This window comes from Eupeodes corollae, chromosome 1 (genome assembly GCF_945859685.1).
Source record: "Eupeodes corollae chromosome 1, idEupCoro1.1, whole genome shotgun sequence".
NCBI lineage: Eukaryota > Metazoa > Arthropoda > Insecta > Diptera > Syrphidae > Eupeodes > Eupeodes corollae.
In genome coordinates, this window is record NC_079147.1 from 109,364,017 (window position 1) to 109,384,894 (window position 20,878).

The 20,878-nt window shown below is 34.4% G+C and overlaps 1 protein-coding gene across 1 annotated transcript in view; it reads right to left on the bottom strand.

Annotated features, from left to right (window-relative positions):
- Positions 1-509: 509 nt before the first annotated feature.
- LOC129942925 (transcription factor IIIB 90 kDa subunit) overlaps positions 510-20,878 on the bottom strand; it is an 81,682-nt gene continuing 61,313 nt past the window's right edge. The window contains exons 3-7 of the mRNA XM_056052078.1: positions 2,329-2,478; positions 2,030-2,256; positions 1,229-1,968; positions 986-1,104; positions 510-922 (exon numbers count right to left, since the gene is read on the bottom strand). Coding sequence (XP_055908053.1) covers positions 789-922; positions 986-1,104; positions 1,229-1,968; positions 2,030-2,256; positions 2,329-2,478 — 1,370 coding nt within the window. The 3' untranslated portion in view covers positions 510-788. The remainder of the gene's footprint in view (positions 923-985; positions 1,105-1,228; positions 1,969-2,029; positions 2,257-2,328; positions 2,479-20,878) is intronic.

Genomic DNA, 20,878 nt, shown 5'->3' on the forward strand with positions numbered 1-20,878 from the left:
GTTTTGCATCGATTGGATTTTGGATTTCGTTAAATTGCTTATAAAGTGATCAAGTTATTTCGGTCATTGCTTTAAGTGGAGTTCTATTTTGAATTTTAAAATAAATTAACATTTTTGTCAATCTTTTTATTGAAGTCCTGTGTTGTATGACCTTCTGAAGATCGAAGGCCATGTCATTAAATTCTTCTTTTATGGACTCAGGTTATATGGATGAAATCTCTTAACTTCTTGAATCTTAAACGAATGATGTCAGGGTCACAAATTTGTGGTTTATTATCGATATGAATCAACTTGCAAGAATATTATTAAATTTAAGAAAACTCTTATTTCAATTTTAAATTATATTTGTTCAGTTTTAATAAATGGATTAAAATACAAACATTAATGTTACCATAATATTGACAACGCCCAATTCATTTTCACTCGCAATTGTTTTTATACCTTTTGATTCAACTTAATTTTTGAAATAAATACAAATTATTTAAATAAAGAAAAATAGACAAAAAATTACTTCTTTAAATTTAATTTTATATTTCATAAATTAATTTTTGATCACACAATCGGATATCAGTGTATTTAACATACAAATGTAAGCATACATTATATTTTACAGATTAAATTAAAAAAAATAGTAAATCTAAGCATAAAGTATACAAAATCAATTTAAAAATAAAAACACATGTAAAACAAATACATAATATTGTATTCTCTTAAAATAAAATTTTAAACAAATATTCTAGACATTAATTTATTATTAAAAGCAGGATGAGATAAGATGAGATAAGATTTCAATAATTATCTTCATCATATCCATAGTAATCATCTTCTTCGCCATCATTAAGCATATCCTTCAAGGAAGAGTATTCCTTCTCTGGTTCAGGTTCAGGTTCAGCCTCAATATCATCTTCTTCATCTAAGTCATCTATTGACGGAAGTAAATTTAAATTTAAGAAACTAATTTTTAAAGAGAGATTAATATCAGTACCATTTTCAACAACAAGTGCTTCGACTTTTGGTTTGGTTTCCGTTGCCACTGGTAAACCTAATTCGAGTTTGGGTTTTTTAAATTGTGGTTGCAAAATTGTGTAAGCTGGCGGCTTGCTTCTAAAAAAAAAATGAAATCATGGAAAAATAAGTAAATTCACTTAAAAATGTGTTTAAAAATGATTAAAAGAGTAAAAAATAGATTAACTTTTGAGGAATATTGACATTTTTTTTTTTTACAAACCTGTTAGGAAGCACCGTACTCGAACTTGCAGCCGGTTTCAAATCGACTGTTTCGCCGCCCACAACGGCCGTCGTCGTTTCTGTCGCTGTAGTATCTTCTTCGCCCTTAGAAACACTTGTAAGTGTTTTGAGAATATCATAATTGATCTTGGTTGAAATCTTTTTCTCCTGCAACATCTTCTTTATAGCCTCCCCTGGAGTACTAGATGGTCCTATATGTTTCTTTCGCGGTCGTTTTTTCTTCTCTGGTTTGCCCTCTTCACGCTCCTTTGCCAGTCTTTCTTCTTTGATTTTCATTTCATCTAAATACTCTTTATTTAATTTCATCCACATGTCATTTTTATATTTCGCCTCTTCGTGTGTTAGGATATATTTATTGATTTCTTCATCGTCCAGCCCTTCAAGATCCAATTCACCGGCTTCATCGGGAGCACCATCTTCGGGTTCCTTTTCTTGAAGGTCACTCACCGATGGGGTACACATTGAGACAATGTCCGGCTTCAGGCCTTCAATCACAATTGGCTTGTGAATACTTGAAACTGACACAACATCTGGATCGTCAGCTAAGCACTCGCTTAGGATTTCCATGTTCGCTTCGTTTATGAATTTGGTCGCATCAATTTGTTCGACATCATTACCAGCCATATTTTTATATCGTCCTTTAGTGGCGACTTTTTTCATATCCTTCTCAAGTTGAATATCGATTTCCTTCTGCAACTGCGTAAGTTCATGTTCACCGATCTTAAAGGAAAATATTTTCAATAGAACACAATTTTCTTTTTAAATATTTGTTAGAACTTACATCTTTTATTCGCTCTCGATCCTTTTTTCGTGCCATTTTAAATGCTGGAGGATCTTGCTCCGCCTCAAGATCAACTGACATAAATTCATCTAGAGTTAGAGCAGAACTTGGAGTTTCAGCAAATTCTGTCAGTCTTTTTCGAACAGTAGATTCATGAATTTTTACAATACGAACAATATCATGAATGGTACGATTGTATTCATGCATCCGAGCTGCAATTAGGAGAGCTGTAAGGAACAAAATCAAAGTTAAAAGAAGCTAACAATATTCAAAATTGATTCTAGAGATTATAAACTTACCTGCACCACATAAACCAGTTGGTCTACGACCTGAGTGAATTGAATCTTTCTTCATTCTTTGTACTATTCGAAGTGCAGTATTTGATACTTCATGGGTTTTGTTTCCAAATTGTAATCTATTCGCAAATCTCATGATATAAATACAAGGATCTGTAATGAATAACAAAAAAAAGGTGTTAAGAAATTTCAAGTAAATTTTAAATGTTTTAAGCCATAAAAATGGTGCAGTGTAAGGCGTTTAAGCTTAATCCTTTGAGCTAATAAGTTGTACTTATGAGTGTAGGTTAGGTAAGGTTAGGTTAAAGTGACTGTCGGTGATGGAGTAGGACAACACTTAGGCCAGTAGAATGGCCCATTTTGTTCCCACTTGAACCTTGAGGCCTTCTTCTAAGCTCAATGAAAACAGTTTGAGTACCTTACGAAACGTGAAAGACGGATTATGTTACGTTATGAGATCGTAATAGATTAATTATTCTCCTCTTGCGTTTTTGAGTTATCTTACTTAAGGTGGCGCTACAGTCCTGTGTGAACTAGGGTCTTTTGAGCTTTGAGCCTTTTTTTAGCTAAAGCAGAGCATTTTAAGAGTAGGTAGAGAACTGTGTCCTCCGCTTCTGCAAAAGTCATTTCAGACTACGCTTAGCCGCGTGGCGTGCCGGGTTATGACACCGATTATAGAGCTTATATACGATCTGCTTGGAAACATCAAGCACCTCGAGAGCTTTAAATCTAGTGTAGGAAGAAAGAAACAATAAGGATGGCAAAAAACGAACTTATAAAGGGTGGTTAAATTTTAAGGGCCGATGTTGAACGTGAACCACACCTAAACATCAAGATTTTTTCTGCATTTTGTTTCACATATCTCAATTAAAGACTAGCTGAATTTGAACCATTCAAAGATACACAATCAAGCAACGCGTAAAAGCTGTTGAGGCTTATTATGAAAAAGGGCGTTCAAACCAAAATGCATATCTGCTGCAACTCGTCGTCGTGTCCAAAAATTGCACCCTTCACGTTCATAGTTGATAAATATTATGCATAAAGATTTGCAATGGACTCAAGAACTAACGACTCTTGACCAAATGGCAACAGTGGATGATCAATTTTCGAAGAAAATCATCTTCACCGGTGAGACAAATTTTCACCATAGTGGATTCGTCAATAAGCAGAATTTCCACATTTACCCGAATGATAATGCAAGTGTGATTTTCGAAAAACCAATAAACCTACCTAAGTACCTACCTACCTGTTTGGTGCGGTTTATGGGCTGGAGGTTTCATCGGGTCGTATTTTTTTCCAATTTTTTTTGCGCGATAAATTCAATGGCCGTGTTATCTCACGTGGTGGCGATATCAATTGGCCGCAAAGATCTTGTGATTTGACACCATTCAACTTCTTTCTTTGGGCATATTTGAAAGAAAGGGTGTACGTCGATAAGCCAGCAACAGTTCAAGAGCTAAAAGATGTGAGATAATTCGGCACATTAACGGCATTGAACCTCAATGACACCTCAGCGTCATCAACAATTTGGATAATCGGATGGAGGTAGCGGCGGTAATTTGGTAGATATTTTGTTCCATATAAACGGTGATTTTTTAAGAGCTTGAGAACTTTAAAAAAAAAACGCATAAAATTTGCAGAATCTCATCGATTCTTTACATTTACTTTTTGAAGATAATTTAATTTAAATGTTGACCGCGGCTGCGTCTTAGGTGGTCCATTCGGAAAGTCCAATTTTGGGTAACTTTTTCGAGCATTTCGGCCGGAATAGCCCGAATTTCTTCGGAAATGTTGTCTTCCAAAGCTGGAATAGTTAATGCTTATTTGTGTAGACTTTAGACTTGACGTAGACCCACAAAAAATAGTCTAAAGGCGTCAAATCGCATGATCTTGGTGGCCAACTTACCGGTCCATTCCTTGAGATGAATTGTTCTCCGAAGTTTTCCCTCAAAATGGCCATAGAATCGCGAGCTGTGTGGCATGTAGCGCCATCTTGTTGAAACCACATGTCAACCAAGTTCAGTTCTTCCATTTTTGGCAACAAAAAGTTTGTTAGCATTGAACGATAGCGATCGCCATTCACCGTAACGTTGCGTCCAACAGCATCTTTGAAAAAATACGGTCCAATGATTCCACCAGCGTACAAACCACACCAAACAGTGCATTTTTCGGGATGCATGGGCAGTTCTTGAACGGCTTCTGGTTGCTCTTCATAAATCGGACGTAAAGCGCGAAACACATTTCGAACCAAACACTGATTTTGGTAATAAAATTCAATGATTTGCAAGCATTGCTCGTTAGTAAGTCTATTCATGATAAAATGTCAAAGCATACCGAGCATCTTTCTCTTTGACACCATGTCTGAAATCCCGCGTGATCTGTCAAATACTAATGCATGAAAATCCTAACCTCAAAAAAATCACCCTTTATAATTGAACGATACCAATATTATATTATGTGTTTTATTCAAAATCAACATCAGCCCTTAAAATTTAACCACCTTTTACTAGGCAAAGGTCTCCTTTTTGGTTTGAACATGCAAATAAATATTCCAAATTATTTTAAAGTGGATCAGATAAATCAGAACTTAATATTGTGTTGTGCAACTAAAGAAAATATATCTGTACCTGAAGTACTCTCGAAGCTAGGTTCGAGATCCAATTATTTGAAATTCTCCTATAGAAATACTGTCACAATTTTAGAGTTTTACTTAAGCTTTTGACAACTTAAGGCTTGGTCGCAGTCTAAGAAAACATAAAGCGTTTCTGGGTAGTCTAATGTGTGTGAGGTGACATATTTGCTGCGTTCAATCTCAGACAGATAGGGTATCCGGATACCTTTTTGTTAATGTTTTACGTGTAAAATAACAGCTGATCAAAAACAGCTGAAATGTCAAAAAAGGAATTCAAAGGTATCAAAGAATTTCTGGGGTATGTATGTAGGTATCTGACAGAACAGCTGATTCAACACATGGTTGAATTTCAAGAAACTTGAAAATTGATTTCAGCTTTTTGTATTTGTTCGTAAACAAAAAGATACAAAATGTAAGTTGAAGTTGTATTTGAGGATGTTCTGTACATAATAGACGATGAAGAAGCTATTTGCCTCCGAATTTTAGAAGGTAATTATGATATATGGACTTAAAAATTGACTTATTTTGTTCTCGTTTTGTAGATGACCAATTTGCTAGGTCTTACCTCCAGTCTAGTGTCCAGCATTCTGAAGTTGAAGAACCTCATCCTGTTCCAGAGGTAGAACAATTTTTCAAGAAATTGCAAAAGTTTTTGAATAACTTTGAGATGATGGCTGAAATTTACCTCAACGAGGCACAAGCTAGTGACACCGAAACAATAAATTTCTTTGGGGCATCCTCTGGGGTCTATCCGAGTTTGCCCTCGACCCTATCTTCGGTTGGGAGCCCTAGTCTACATTCAAGAAAAAGAAGCAGTGGAATGTCTGATTTCGCATTCATCATCTTCCGACGAATCAGTTGAATTATCCATTAAATGATTTATCTTACAACAATTTTGACTTCGAAGCTTAAATGTTTCTCTTCTTTTTGTAAACAGCTGAAAGTTGTTTTTATTTTTTGACAGTTATCTGAATACAGCTATCCAACTCGTTTAACAAGGTATCTAAATATCCAACATGTAATTGAACGCAGCCATTTAGTAGAACTTTAGATAGGCATATCCTTTAGTTTCCAGGCGTCCTCGTATGAGACGGAGCAGAGCGAATTCTGTTAAGTATGACTGTGTGCGCTCAGGGCCAAAGAGTTAGAGTGAAGGAAAAGAATCAGATTTGGTGGTTGCTTTCCAAAGTTCACGGATAAATTTGTTCTTGTCTTGGATGACCTACATACAGTTGCGGTCAAAATAATAGTAGCAAGAAGGGAACACCGAAAAAATTGGAATAAAATAACTACTCTATGTTTATTAATCGTTATACATTTTTATATTTCTTAAGCTAAATTCATTTTATTCCATGTTATGACAAGAAAAAGTTAGATTTTATCACATAAATAATAATATAAGTTTTTTGTAGAACCTTTATTGCTTATAACGGCCTCAAATCGCCCCTTCCACCAAAATTGAACGTCTCTCCAATGGGATATTTGTCCATGCAGTCTCAACTGTAATCCAAAGCTGATTATTGTTGGTGGGTTTTAAAACTGCAACCATTTTTTAAAAATCTACCCTAAGGTTATCTATTGGTTTGAGATCAGGTAATTGGGGAGGTAAGTCTAGAATAGAAATATTATTGACCTTAAACCACTTCTCAGTTCTTTTGCTGGTGTGCTTTGGGTTATTGTCTTGTTGGAAGACCTATCATGGTTCCCTGCAGAATGTCAACGTAAACGTGCTGATATATCACACCATTTATTTGGTATATGGGACCGATACCATGAACGAGCAGGAACCCCATACCATATTGCTGGAGCCACCATGTTTTATGGTTTTCCGGGTAAATCTAGGCACGTATTCAGCATTTGGAGGGCTAAGAACCAGGGCTGTCATATAAAACAATTTTTCTTGCATCCATCCATAAAATATTTCGCCAATCCTGAAGGGGAATTTGTCTTCGCAAACTGAAGTCCTTTGACAATGTGATTTCTTGTCTAAAGTGGGGCTTTACTTGGGCTTCTGGCGTTGAGATGATTTCTTCTCAATGTTCTTCTAAATGTTTCCACACTTTGGTTTGTTTGTTGGTTTTTGTCTCAGCAGCAGGCAAGTGGGGTAAGGTCTTCCAGCAGCTCACAATCCTTCTTAGCGATTTTAGATTTTTGTTAATAATATTTTGCATTTGACTCATTTTTGCAGAGATTTGAAGAGTGTTTTGGATTCTCACACAAGTTTTTCAATCAGATAGAAGTTGACGAATGATTCGGCGTTTATCCGGTGTGCAGTGTTGAGTACGGCCCATACTGTATGTTTATCTGAGTGTAAATATGTAAATGCCATGTCAAGGCCTTGAAACCTAAAAGAATTATAATTTAAATATGAGCAGGATCAAAAACCAGTACACAATTACTAGCTAAAACTGCTAATATTTGACCGCTTAGGTACACACTTTAAGAGCATTTGAGTAACATTTGTAAAAAACACATTATGTCATGGATTTTTTTTCCGGAAACGGAAGACAAAATGTAACAACAAAGCAATTCAAGAATTTAATTAATTGCATAATACTAGAATATATTAATCGGCTATTCTTTCGACCGTCACTTGGTATGGAAGAGCTCTACAGAGCAATGTCTAGTTTTGGCATCCCTGTCAAACTTATCCGTTTGTGCAGAATGACGATGGAGAATGCGCGCTGCTCTATCAAGGTCGGAAAAGATCTCACCGATACATTTGCTGTCAAAATAGGTTTTAGACAAAACGATGCACCGTCATGCGACTTCTTTAATATCATGCTAAAAAGAATTGTGCAAAACTCAACCGTCAACACTAGAGGCAAAATTTTCCAAAGGTCCATCCAACTACTCGGATACGCAGATGATATTGACATAATTGGAAGATTAAAGCGTGATTTCAGTGGAACGTTTTTGAGCATTGCGACGGAAGCGAAGAAGATGAATTTAGTGGTAAATGAGGGCAAGACCAAGTATATGCTGTCATCAAAAAAGGACATTGAACAACGACGTCTTGGGCAAAACGTCACCATGGACAGCTATAACTTCGACATAGTTAAGAACTTTGTCTACCTAGGCACCGCTATAAACACAGACAACGACACCAGCGCTGAAATCAAACAAAGAAAAACTCTTGCAAATCGCTGCTTCGTTGGACTTAGAAGGTAATTGAGTAGTAAATCACTCGAGCATCTACAATCACCATCTATACGACACTCAGCATCCCGGTTCTCATTTATGGCGCTCAGGCCTGGACCCTGTCAAAGAAAGTTTAGAGTGTCTTAGGATGCTTCGAGAGAAAAATTCTTAGGGTGATTTTTGGTCCCCTATGCATAGATGGAGAATGGAGAAGATATACCGACGAACTGTACGGGCTGTACAGCATCACTGACCTAGTTAACAGAGTTAAAGGCTTAGATGGCTAGGTCATATAGATCGAATGGCCATCAACGCTACAGCCCGGAAGGTCTTACAATCATATCCCAAGGGACGGAGCAGTAGAGGAAGACTCAGTTGGCCCACACAGTTGGGTGTGGACCTCAACCAACTTGGCGTCCGAAACTGGAGACAGCTAGCTAAGGACCGAGCTAGCTGGAGAAACATGTTGGTTGGGGCCCAGGTCCGCCCGGACTGTAGCGCCACCTTAAGTAAGTAAGTCAATACAGGTAGGTTAACATAGTTGTAAATAGTTTTTCTACTTTAATTTAGTGTTATATAGTATTAAGTTTAGTATAAAAAAATAAAATCTTATACCAAGTTTTTTAATTCTTCTTGGCTAAAGGGGTTATGAAAACCTTTATAATGATTGGAGATACAGAAATGCGAGCAATAAAGAAAGAAGGATAGGATTAGAAAAGAGATACAGATGCACGTTGGTTTTTAGTGTCGGCACATTGTAACGAGTGGGAAATATCGAGACTGATTAAGCATTCCACATTCGTGTAGTGTGACTAAAAAAGGAATATCTGTACTTTACAGAACGTCCGAAATTTGGCTCAAGAGTAAACTGATGAGCATTTCCATAAGAATGGGTATTACGGTTGAAATGTTTGAGGGAGGCTATTTCACTCAAGCATTGTTTGTGAAATTATTGATAAAACAATGATAGGGATGAGACCTTGCGGCGATGTCCAAGAGAAGCAAATGTCTCCTTTCATTTTTTGAGCTCTCCTTTGAATTCTGGCCAAGAGATTCAAGTGGATCATTGGAGCACCTGCCCATGTATGGGAATTGTACTCGAGTCTCGGCCAAATAAAAGATTTGTAAATTATAGCCAAATCAGAAAGGATAAAAAATTTCTTGCATCGTCGGGAAAACCCTAACACTTAGCAGCATTTTTGGCGATGTCGAATATGTGATCACTGCACAAGAAATGATTTGTGATGCACCTACCTAGAACTGAAAGCTGTTCAGTCTCTTCGATGTAAGTATTACTTATGGATATTGGCATGGGTTACGCTTTTGCGGCAGAAGACAGCATTGAGTTTTCTAAGCATTACATTCCACACGGTTTTTTATTCCCTATTGAAAAATTTTGTCAAGATCAGAATTTGATGAGCTTATCATACGCTGCCGTTGGCGTTGGAAGTCCACTTACGAAGAATAAGGATGAGATTCAAAAAACGAATACGACAAGCTGAGGGTATTGGCATCAGCGAAACAATTTAGTAGCTTAGAAGATTTAGACAAAAGATCATTTATAAAAATAAGGAGGAAGCCCTGAGGCACACCATCGTTCATTTATTGGATATCAGATTTGTATCCGTCCAATACTGTTTGAATTGAATGGTCTGAAAGGTAATTTCTAACCCAACAAAGAATATGCGTCACCACCAAAAGCACGCATTTTCGATAAGAGAGCTTGATGCCAAACTTTATCAAATACTTTTTACTTTCTCCAAAACGATGGAAATATTTGTTCCACTGTTCAGTGAGATAAACCGTGAAATCACCAGTGGACCTATTGCTACGAAAGCCATACTGCCGTTGCTTTGGTTTTTCAAAATATTCTTTAAGCTGACAATTTATCAGTGTTTCTATGACCTTGGAAAGAAATGACGTTAGTGTTTTGGACGATAGTTAGTAGAGAAGGATTTGCCTTTTTCAGGGACAGGCTGGACAAATGCTATTTTCCATCCATTTGGAAAGAGACCTTTAGAATTGGGAAGATGAAAAAGCTTACGCTGTGGTTTTTTTATCGTTGAAGAAAGGAGGATCTCTAATTTTAAGTTAGTTTTTTAAGTCGAAAATCATAAGCAATAAGCAAAGGGTGTTTTTGTACGCCTGTGGTTTTCAAATAAAAATAGAACGCATGTAATTTAATTTAATATTATCGCCAAAAATTAAGCTTTGTTAAAAAAAGCTTTACTATTATGTCTAAAGAAATATATAAGGCAAGTGGCCTCCGCGGCTCGCCGAAAAAAAAAAACAGACGAGACCGCTTTATGCCGCATGAGCATGAATCAAGTGACAGCTGTCAAAAGGCCGACATCGAAAAAAGTATTGCAAGATTCAAAACCACAGTTTCAAAATACACCCGTTATGTAGTATAATTTAGAGTCAGTAAGTCAGTTCTAAATTATGGATAAGTATAGGCTAGTTTTAACGATTTGTTTAAGATAGTTTTAAGAGAATCAATCGAACTGGAAGGTAAAGAAGATGTGCCTGTCAAATATTCTCTTTCGTCTTATGGGAAAAAAATGCTAGGAGAGTAGGACATTTTTAATCAGTAATTATTTCATTGTGTACCAACATTATGCCAGCAAAAATTCTTATTATTATTTACACAATTTAAGTATCACTTGTTTTTTTAATTTGAACCGCTTCGCTGTGGTAGAGTTCTGGAATTTATTTTTTATTATAATCGGGGATAAGTGTTAAACAAATTAACCATTAGGTCATTCGAGTTCTTTGACTTTTGTGACCAAAAAAAAGCCAAAGAAGTTGATGTTATAAGACAGCTGCAACAGAAGTAGGTTAGATCAAATTTTTTAAGGAGAAAGCTTTACGAAGTTAGAATAGTTCTGTATAACTTTTAATGACTATGACCTTTTCGATTAGTGTCAGCATATTGCTTCCTCATTTTGATGAATTTATTCAAACTTTGACTTCCGAATTACTAATTGAAAAGTGCATAAGCCAAATAAAGCTCATAAAAGTAATGGTAGTACATCAGAAATCGGCTTTATTTAGACATCTACAGACTTCTACAAACGCCTATAACCAATGGTTTGACATTGAATTCGTAAATAATAAATCTCCCAGGGTTAACAAATCTATATGTCTTCCATTAAAACTACTTTAATTTGTTTTGATCTACTTAAAATCGAAAAAAAAACCTTTAACCATAACTACCGTCAAAGTAAACAAAAGAAAAAACAGCTTATACCCCAATATCAAGGGTCAATTTTATAAAGTAAGTATATTGAACTTATAAATAAACATTAATCAAAACCTGACATAATGTAAGACTTTTTCTTAACATAAATTGATGCTGAAAAACAAAAACGACTTAACCCCAACAGCGGTAAATTGAAAAACAAGGCATCTAAGTCAATAGACCAAAGTCAACTTCATTTATAAATATATTTATGGTTAAGATACTAATGGTAATTTTCGTTACTAGACTTTTAACACCGCAAAGGCAAACATTCGATTGGTCATGGGAGATTGAAAAGATGAACAACCTTGGATTTTTCACATTTATAGCCATTCATACCTACATATACATATGTATAGTGCGCATATGGTCTTTCAAAGTTTTATAGCATCTTTTCTTATAGATTTATCTATTACTATTGCTCGAGGCAGCAACAACAACCGGCTCGGCCTAAACATACAACAACAACAACAAAATACACGTTTAAAGTATTTGACATTGAGATTAAGTTGTTACTATGTTTAAAGTCTATTGGCTTTTTGAACGAAAAAAAGTACAAATATATGAGCATAGATGGAGAGAGAGCGTGACATAATAATTATCAAGAGAATTCGAATTTGATAGGTGTAGCACTTGACATAGTTTCAGTGGGAACCGTGAAAGATATCGATGAAGACAATTTTTTTTAACTTGGCATTTTGTAAAATGCAAAGAATTTTGGAAACAATTAACTGTAAGAACTTATACGACTTCCAAGGGTAGCGAAGCTGCCATCTTAACGAAATCATCTTCAAGAGACTCAATATTTCGATGAGGCTCTTATCTTTAACGGATAATCCCCGGTAAATTGTCCTTAAGCCAAAGTTGGGAGGTTTTTGCCTTGTGAGCCGCCTCAGAGGCTTTCAAAAAAAATTAGCGCTTGCCCGCAATTAAGATGTTACTTAAGACAGTTGTAAGCACTTGTTTTCACTCCCTGTTCAAAAACATGCAAATTTGTAACATCGTCATACGACACTCCCCCCCAAGCTGGACGATTCCCTCTTCGGACTTGTCCAACCTTTTCAGCAGCTTTCTTGGAGCTTTGCGCTTAAATCCTTTTGTTCTTTTCGCTTTTGCGGAGAGCCTTAGTCAGGTGTTGCCTAATACTTCCGCGGTAAGCCCTTGTTTTATGAGGAGTTACATCGTTTTTGTGAGTATTTCCATTTCTAGAGCCATAATTTTCCGTTTGCGGAGGGGATTTTTTACAGATTCTTTTCGCAAGTGCTTTATTCACTGCTGGCGTCCTACTTTGACATGGTCGACCACTTCTTGGCTCTATAATCAACAGAGGATTTATCGTTGTACCGTTTTATTTTTCGATTTGACTCATAATTTTTACAAAAGGTATCCATTTGTCCAAGGGGTCTTGAGTTCAATTACAGGCAGGCCACCTAGTCTTTTTCACGGGTACTGCCTCTTGCGAGGAATTGACAAATCCTCCAAGAGTAATTCTTGTCATGAAAGTGCTTTCTCAAATTAGCCGTTCGGATTCGGCCTAAAATTGTAGGTCCCTTCCATTCCTGACAACAGTACTCGCACACAGGAATGGTTGAGAGTTGTAAGTCACTAAGCTCTGGTTCTTCATGGACTGTTGCGACACCTAATTTATTTATTTATAAGTTAGGGAGGGAACTTATGGCAGGATTTTTACTTGCACAATTTATTTTATAACAAATCAGATAAAAAAGGTGACATTTTCAAAATGTAGTTAAAGCTAGGTTTTTTTTTAGACGTGTGGTTTTCAGTTTGGTCTTTTTGAAAGCTGTCACTTAATTTATGCTTAGTTTGTTTTCCATTTCATAAAGACCTATCGAATTTCTTTTTGAAGACCCTATAAGATTGATTTACGTATAGCATGAAAACAAATCAAAAATATCGAAAACTTTTAGCGAATGCTTTTGTAAACTTTTCTCTATTAGCAGAAAATGTGTCATCAAGAAAGTCATTTTTTGGATCTAAATTTCATTGCTTCTTTTAAATTCTTTGATCTGTATCCTCTTAGAAATCGATTGAATTCATGGTGAATTTCGTTTCACCTACTCATAAAACTTTCGAACTTTGTTTCCGCTTTTGAATCTCTCAAAATTTTCCTTCGGAGAAGTGTCGGAGTCATAGACACACCATATAAAGACCGGAATCTTTCGTACATTTTACCCTCCAACACCCATTTGTTTACATTGTTGTATTTGTAATTTTGACATTACGTCCATTTTGAAATGTGAAATCCAACAACAATTCGATGCGGTGCATTAACTTGTTTTGACAGGTTTTTTTTTTATTAAATTGTTGTGGTGAGAATTTTAGATTTGATTTTAGCTGTCAAATGAAGCATTTGTTGTTTTGTTAATTTGTTTAAAAATGTAAAAATGTGTTCGAGTGGATTTTTATATATTCAAATAATAATAAAAAAGAAAATGGAACCGAAAAATTAAAAGCCGAATGCAAATTTTAATAATGGTTTATTAACTCCGAGTCAGCCGAAAAAAAAATTAATGTAAAATTGCTTAAACATTTTCGATAGGAAAATACGAACATTGGAACTCACTTGGACGTGTTCTTACAAGTTTTTTTTTATTTTTACCAAAAAGTGTGAATGCAAAGTTCTTACTCACACTTCAAGGATTCCAGGAAGGTATAAACCATTCCTGTAGGTACACTATTGTTCTAAGGACACGACCAAATGAATTCCAATGTTTGCATATATTTATATTATATTTTTTTGGTAATTTTCTCAAGAACAAGAAGATTTTATCTAGTTTTCAGTTTTTGATCAAAAACAAATATGATGAATGAATTCTAAAAACAATAATAAATAATCTTAGTTGTAAAAATTACACTTCAAACCTTTTTTTACCTTTTTTGCCCAAATTTTGAGCTTAAAACAATTTCTTTAAAAAACTATGCAAATTAACACGTCTGTTCCATTCGTAATTAGAAAATATGAACCAAAATATAATAATGAGCATTAAGCACGATCCTCTCGATCATAAAATATGATATTAAATATTATGTTACATTTCAATACAATAACGTAGAACATGTTGTTTTCTTAATAAGTGATTTATGTATAAGAAACCATAAGGTCTTTGTTTAACAATATTTAATGACAGATGTTTGGATTAATAAATATTTATTTAAAAATAAAAAGCTAATAGACAAAAGTGTTGGCTTTGAAAAATGTTTAAAACTTAGTTGTAAGTATTACTATTACCTATTTTTTTTCCCCCTACCTCCTAAATGGGGGAAACAGACCGGCTCCCATAGTAAAAAAGAGGCTGCGTTGCGACCCACACTGATAACTTTCCATCCCGTCTTTCGATTTGTCTTGCTTAAAAGTTTGTCTATATGTACTCGTATCAATTTTTACAAAAAACCGACCGTTGGATTTTTATATAAAAATTACTGAATATTGAAAACAATATTTTCTGTGAAATAAAATAAGTTTGAAGCCAATATTTTTAATTTTTGAAAAGCTATTTGAGCCAAAAGTAAATTTTTACCAAGTTTTAGTATTGTTTTTTTTAGAGTTTTATTTTTTGTAAAAAAACCGTCAATTCGAATTTTTTAAAAAATTTATCAAATGTTGAAAACAATATTTCTTATAAGATAAAATAAGTTTGAAGCCAATATTTCAAATTTTTGAAGAGATATTTGAGTCGAAAACCAATTTTTACCAACTTTTATACATTTTTTTTAGGTTTTTATTTTTTTTGTAAAAAAACTGTCAATTCGATTTTTCTCAAAATTTGTCCTAATGTTGAAAACAATATTTCTTATAAGAAAAATTAAATAGAAGCTATTATCTTAAAGTTTTTAAAAGATATTTGAGTCGAAAATAATTTTCACCAACTTTTGTTAATTTTTTTTTCGGTTTTTAATTTGTTTGTAAAAAAACTGTCAATTCGATTTTTTTCAAACTTTAACTGAATGTTGACAACAAGATTTTTTGAAAGACAAAAGAAAATTAAAGCTAATATCTCAAAGTTTTGAAAAGATATTTGAGTCGAAAATCAATTTTTACCAACTTTTATACATATTTTTTAGGTTTTTATTTTTTGTAAAAAATCTGTCAATTCGATTTTTCTCAACATTTTTCAAAATGTGAAAACAATATTTCTTATAAGATAAAATAAGCTTGAAGTCCAAATTTCAAGTTTTTGAAAAGATATTTGAATCGATATTCAATTTTTACCAACTTTGAGTAATGTTTTTTTTAGATTTTTATTTTTTATAAAAAAAACTGTCAATTCGATTTTTCTCAAAATTTTATCAGATGTCAAAAACATTATTCTTCGTTGCACAAAATTGTTTTAGAGATGAAATCATATTTCAGTCGTAAAATTTTGGAGGTGACAAATTTTTTTTGTCAGTTTTATTGATTTATTAAAAAATCGTTACATTGATTTTTTTCAAAAAATATACTTGTTTGGTATTACGTTACAATATATTATATAAAATTTAATTCACGTCTCTAGCGTTTTTGGTTCGTAAGATATTTAGGGTTAACCAAAATGTTCAAACTGCTATGGTAAAAAAACCACCCACGCAATTTTCTTGAGAGCCCTTTCTGCATCTTTCTGCCTTATTATCTGTATAATAAATTTATTTGAAGTCGATGTCTCTTCTGGTTCTTGAGCTATGGAGGACGAAAAAAAACGTCGCGAACGTACGGACGTACAAACGTACGTACACACGCACGCACAGACATCTTTCTAAAAATCTTTTATTTCGACTCTAGGGACCTTGAAACGTCGAGAAATGTCAAAATTTTCAATTTGACAAATCGGACCCATTACAATAACTTCCAATGGGAAGTTAAAAATGTTTGTTTTTAACTGTTCTATACAAATCCTTCATCAAACTTTGTCGCCTGAGTTATCGTACTCTTCCCAAAAAATGCAATAGCTAATGTCGCCGTAGCCACTAGGTGCACCCCGAAAGAATTTCTCATCACTATTCCTTATTTTCGTGGTGAATTGACTTTAGAGGGTGGTGAATTGATGTTAGCAGTGGTGAATTGATGTAAGACCTAAGGGTGCGTGTAAGATGACGTTTCAGCTTGTAGGCAAACCAGAATGACAGATTTGTTTCCTGTCTTTATATGGTGTGTCTATGGTCGGAGTTCTTCTCTTTTTTCCCGCTCATAGAGCTCGTAAGCAGCTCTTGTTCTTCTTGTTGGTGGCTGTTTGAAACCCAGCACGTCAGAGGCGGCTTCTCAGATTGCATTTTGGCAATGTTGCCACTGGTTTTCGATATTTTGTGTTGGCGGCAGAGAACTTCGAAAGAGGTAACCATGGACTCAACCGTATAAGGTTTTGGCGATCTCTTACGATGAAAAAGTCCAACATCGACAGAGTTTCTTGAGTACCAACAAAAAAATGTATTAGTATTGCTATGATCTTTTAAAATAGCAATACTTTACTGACTAAGCACTCATCTGTCAACTGTCAAATCAATTTTACTACATTCAGTGTTGCCAATTTAAAAATATCTTCAGTTGTACAAAATAAAGCTTCACATAAGATAAGATTTATTATTTTTAAGTTTTTATTTTCAAAAAACCATTAAATGTAAGCACAAATTAATTATTTACTTATTTGTTTCAATTTACTTTGTTTCTTTTAAATACTTTCTTATTAGTCTTAATTTCAATGACTTTACGACCCTGAAAAGCATTTACGTAAAAGCTTTTCTTTTATTCAATCGATTATTGTAAATATTTTATACCAAATATTAATATGACTCTTTGGTAATGAAGGTACAAGTATTTTACATTAGTGTACCTCAGATTATATATTAGTATCAATTTGATCTGAGTTTAATGTTAAGAAACAAAATGAATTAAGTTTTCGTAGGTTTTGCTGTTCCCTTTCTTGAAACAATTTACACAACAAAATTATAGAAATGACGAAACAAAGGCGATCCACTATGCCTTCAACCTTTCATCTTTCTTATAGTCGATTAATCTCAACCACACGATGATGGTTGCATTCAGCAATGAATGAGTGAACACAAAATTAATCTTCACATGACACATTGGTATCAAAACGTTACCCACTCAAATTAAGCTTTGATTCGGTGGCGGCCACAGAGTTATAGATTGTAAAAAAATTGGTCAAGCCTTGCATCATGACTTTTTACTCGTAAAGTTGAAGTATAGAGATCAGACAAATTCATAACACTTCTTGTCAAAAAAAAAAAATAATAACAACACTTATGATAAAGTGTTAAGGCGACTTCTTTAAAGTGTCTTATTTGGTCACATGTTGTGGTTTAAAAAAAAATCTTATTTAAAAATATTATGAATGATTCAATATTGTTTTCTTCTTGTTTTAAATTAGAAATAATTGATTTAACGTACATTTTAGGTAAGGGATGTGTTAGAATTCTGGAGCCTTGCAATGTATCTTTTCCTGCATATCAAGTGCTTGAGTAATGTCACTTACAACGTCACTTGTAATTACCTACCACGACGCGATGTGACTTGATAAAGGAAACAAAACTTGAAACACCAAACCTATGGCTCTACAAATTGAAAATTAGTACTTCGAGCTAATGGCCGAAGTAAAAAAGACTAATGTTATGAGAAAGACCTGTGAACTACGATATACGAAAACTTAAATCCGTCCTCTCGCGGTACAAGGCAGATATTACAGCAATTCATGAGATACGATGAATAGGATCAAGAATGATGAAAAGGAAAGATTGTGCCATTTATTACAGCTGTCATAAAAAAATAGACATGTTAGGAAGCTACCTTCCAAAACAACAGGCTAATATGTGCGCACTCCCCTAACGATAAAAGCAAGGAGTTATACGGTGATAAGTATCACAAGGTTTCCCAGACGAAGGATGCATACAGGAACCCGGCCATTTCCAGTTGGTCGACCACGTCCTAAGAGGCCCTAGGCACACATCCAACATTTTAAGCGTGCGAACCTTCCGTGGTGCAAATGTGGCGTTTGACGACTTACTTGTTTTGACAAAGTTCGCAAAAATAAATTAAAGGCCGCATTCCTAGACACATCAGAGAATTGACCGGGAAACGTCAACAAGCAGTAAAACCAGTACCGCGATATCATGAAGGAAGTAGCCGAGACTACCATATCCTACTACTAATGAAAAAGAATCCATGGTATAATATTGAATACGCGGAACTGAAACAGAAGACGCAACTCTTTAAATAAGGAGGCGATAACCTGGATTGCATGCACCAGCTCATCCGATAAATGTGAGAAGAGAAAATTATGTCCGAGGACTAGTGACCAGTCCAATCTACAAAAAAGACTATCCTAAGTCCTGTACAAATTACAGATACATATCCCTGTTTGATGTTACTTACAAGATCCGAATGAGGGAGAAGATTTTATCGTGAATTGTACGAGCTGTATCAAGATGAGGATGTTGTCCAAATCAACATCAAGCAAATGGACAGCAACGCTCCAGTAAAGAAAATCTTCGAATCCCAACCCCCCAAGTTCGATACGACAAGGAACATCGAACGTCCGCAACAAAAGCATAAACTGACGCAAGAGCAGTTGGTCACGTGACTGGAGGAACCGCAAATGAAAGAGGAACGTAATATCTCAGACTCCGACCCTCAATGGATCGGAAGCCGGATAAGTAAGCAAGGTGATGTACATTCTTTCTGAATCCGTACGTTTATTTTAATAAATATGATTGATGTTTCTTGTTTAGTTGCCACAGTTAGAATTGCAGTTCCGGTCTGCTAATTCCCCTACGAGACAAACATACTTTGCATATTTTTAAGCCCTACATTTTAAAGTGGTTTTAAGTAGTGCAGGAGCTAAATGGATTTAAAATTTCTGAAGGAATTAAGTGAAATGGCACTTCTTTCAAAGCCAGCTGGAAGACATACAAATTTTAGAATATGAACAATAAATCACAATTTCAGAAGCCAGCCGAAATTAATGAAATTCCTATCCTATAAAAAAAACGGGATTTCCGGATCAAGGCAGAATAGATCGCTAAAAACGGCCGTCCATGACTGTTGTTTTTTAAGATGATGCCAGCCGGTAAAAATGTTTTCCAAAATTTCTTAAAATTGTATTACTTTCATTTGGTAAAAATATTGCTCGAAACATCATCACGTTGTTTGTTATCTGACAATTAGTGTCACTTTATTAGCTGTCACATACCTATAACAAAACATTTTCGTGAACTGTATAAACAGACAGAATAGTAGAAAATTCCCAAGAAAACCCATCGGCAGTAGCCACATGTATTTAAAAATTGGTACAACTGAAAGAGGACCTGTCAGAATTATAATAAAAAAACACAAATAGAAGAAAGTTTGTTGAAAATCAAAAGTTAAAATTAACTTTAGCAAAAAAAAAACTAACTAAAACTAATAAAAGGGACAATTTTCAAGAAGAAATGGTAAGAAAACATCTGAAAATTGAGATTCTATATAAAAAGCTCTTTTAATAATTGCTTAAAGGATGGGCTTGTTCGTAGACAACTACATTTCGGTCGGGACTTTATCATTTTTAAATCTTCTTCTAAGCCTTTAGTGGAAACATATCAAATCTTAATTATCTTTTCTATTGTTTTTCTTTTGCAAAATAAACCCAGTTAGCCAATTTTCATTAACAAAACTAAATAATAATATCAACAATAACATATTGATTTTTCCCCAATGGATAACACATGATTCCAAATGCACAACTACTCAACGAACACAGCCATTGAGATACAAATGCAATATCAATCGTACCAACATTTGAGAAAGAAATCACATAAGATCCATTCGAGACTCGTATAAATGTCAAAAACTCACCCGTAGTAAGATTGTTCTTTACCTTTTATCTGTAGTATTCATACTGCGGCTATTGTATTTGTTACTTGTGTAAAATCTTACTATACTATTGATAGATTTTCCAACAAAACACGTGTAGTGCAATTGGAATGTATTTGGATATATTGTCAGCTCTTTTCAGCTTTTTCCTCCAATGACTAATCTGAGAATATTTTCACTTAGTTAAGGTTTTATCATGAATTTTATTCAATATATATTTTTTTACAAATCCATTACCAACCTTTAGAGTACTTTACATATTTCACAAAAGCAAAAGCGTAGGAAAATCTTTGATACAGAAGTGTCGTCGTAGGTGCAGTACTTATTTCTGTAAGGTCAATTTGAGCTATGGTCACTCAAAATGTTGTTATGTTATGTCTCTCAGTTAAATAGAAAGTTTCAATCTTAATGATGCTTTTCAGAGGTTTGTATACTTAAACTACCTTTTGAAACGAAATAGTAAGAAAGTTGATTGTGTCTTATGTCATTATAAAATCATAATTTGAACAAAATCATTAAAACTAATTTAGCAACAAACAAAAAAAAAGATGAAAAATATCAGCTTGTGCTGGGATTGATATGAAATTAGCTACATCCCTCTCTATAAAGTGTAATATAATTCGTTGGTCACGTTATTTTTCGACTAATTGCTATTTCCAAAGACACCTTTTTCTACAATTGT